This window comes from Corvus brachyrhynchos, unplaced genomic scaffold, assembly GCF_000691975.1.
Source record: "Corvus brachyrhynchos isolate BGI_N302 unplaced genomic scaffold, ASM69197v1 scaffold546, whole genome shotgun sequence".
In the NCBI taxonomy this organism is placed as follows: domain Eukaryota; kingdom Metazoa; phylum Chordata; class Aves; order Passeriformes; family Corvidae; genus Corvus; species Corvus brachyrhynchos.
This window is the reverse complement of record NW_008238654.1, coordinates 59,361-60,509: the sequence shown is the minus strand read 5'-3', so window position 1 is coordinate 60,509 and position 1,149 is coordinate 59,361. Positions and strand designations below refer to the sequence as shown.

Below are 1,149 nucleotides of genomic sequence, written 5' to 3'. Positions count from 1 at the left end.
GACCCCCAGCCCCTGCCCCCCAGCATGGCCCTGACCCCTGGAACAGCCCCTCACCTGACCCCTGGCCCTGACCCCTGGAACAGCCCTGACCCCTGGCCCTGACCCCTGGAACGGCCCTGACCCATGGAACAGCCCCCTGACCCCTGGCCCTGACCCCCAGCATGGCCTTGACCCCTGGAACAGCCCCTGACCCCTGGCCCTGACCCAGGGAACAGCCCCTGACCCCGGAACAGCCCCTGACCCATGGAACAGCCCCTGACCCCTGGAACAGCCCCGAACCCCAGCCCCGGGCTCACCCTGCCCGAGTTGAGCGTGTTCCAGATGAAATCCCGCAGCTTCTCATCCGACACGTCCTGGCCCAGCTCCTTCTGCAGGTCAGTGAGCCAGAGCAGCACCTCCTGCAGGAACGGCCCGAGTGAGGCCAGGGGAGTGCAGAGAGGGACGGAGGGACACGTGGAAGGGGACAGGGACACATGGAAGGGGAGAGGGACACGTGGAAGGGGAGAGGGACACATGGAAGGGGAGAGGGACACGTGGAAGGGGAGAGGGACAGGCAGAGGGATGCATGAACAGAAGGGAGAGATGGACAGGGAGACAGAGACACGGGACAGCGAGAGGGACAGACAGACAGGAAGAGGGACACATGGACAGGAGAAGGGGCAGACAGGACAGGGACAGGAACACGTTGACAGGGAGATGGACAGACAGCAGGTGGGGGCAGACAGACAGGAAGAGGGACATGGACAGGGAGAGTGACAGGAGAAGGACACATGAACAAATTGATAGGGAGAGGGACAGGGACATGGACAGACTGACAGCGAGAAGGACACAGACAGACTGACAGGCAGAGGGACACCGACAGACTGACTGCGAGAGGGATATGGACAGACTGACAGGCAGAGGGACACGGACAGACTGACAGGCAGAGGGACATGGACAGACTGACAGGCAGAGAGACACAGACAGACTGACAGGCAGAGGGACACGGACAGACTGACAGGCAGAGGGACATGGACAGACTGACAGGCAGAGAGACACAGACAGACTGACAGGCAGAGGGACACGGACAGACTGACAGGCAGAGGGACATGGACAGACTGACAGGCAGAGGGACACGGACAGACTGACAGCGAGAGGGGCGCACAGGAA

At 62.4% G+C, this 1,149-nt stretch overlaps 1 protein-coding gene across 1 annotated transcript in view; it reads right to left on the bottom strand.

Annotated features, from left to right (window-relative positions):
• The window catches only part of CS (citrate synthase), a gene marked incomplete at its 5' end in the record, with an annotated part of 3,557 nt that overhangs the window by 1,405 nt on the left and 1,003 nt on the right, over positions 1-1,149 (bottom strand). The window contains one exon of the mRNA XM_017737686.1: positions 297-483. Within this exon, the coding sequence (XP_017593175.1) occupies positions 297-483 (187 nt within the window). The remainder of the gene's footprint in view (positions 1-296; positions 484-1,149) is intronic.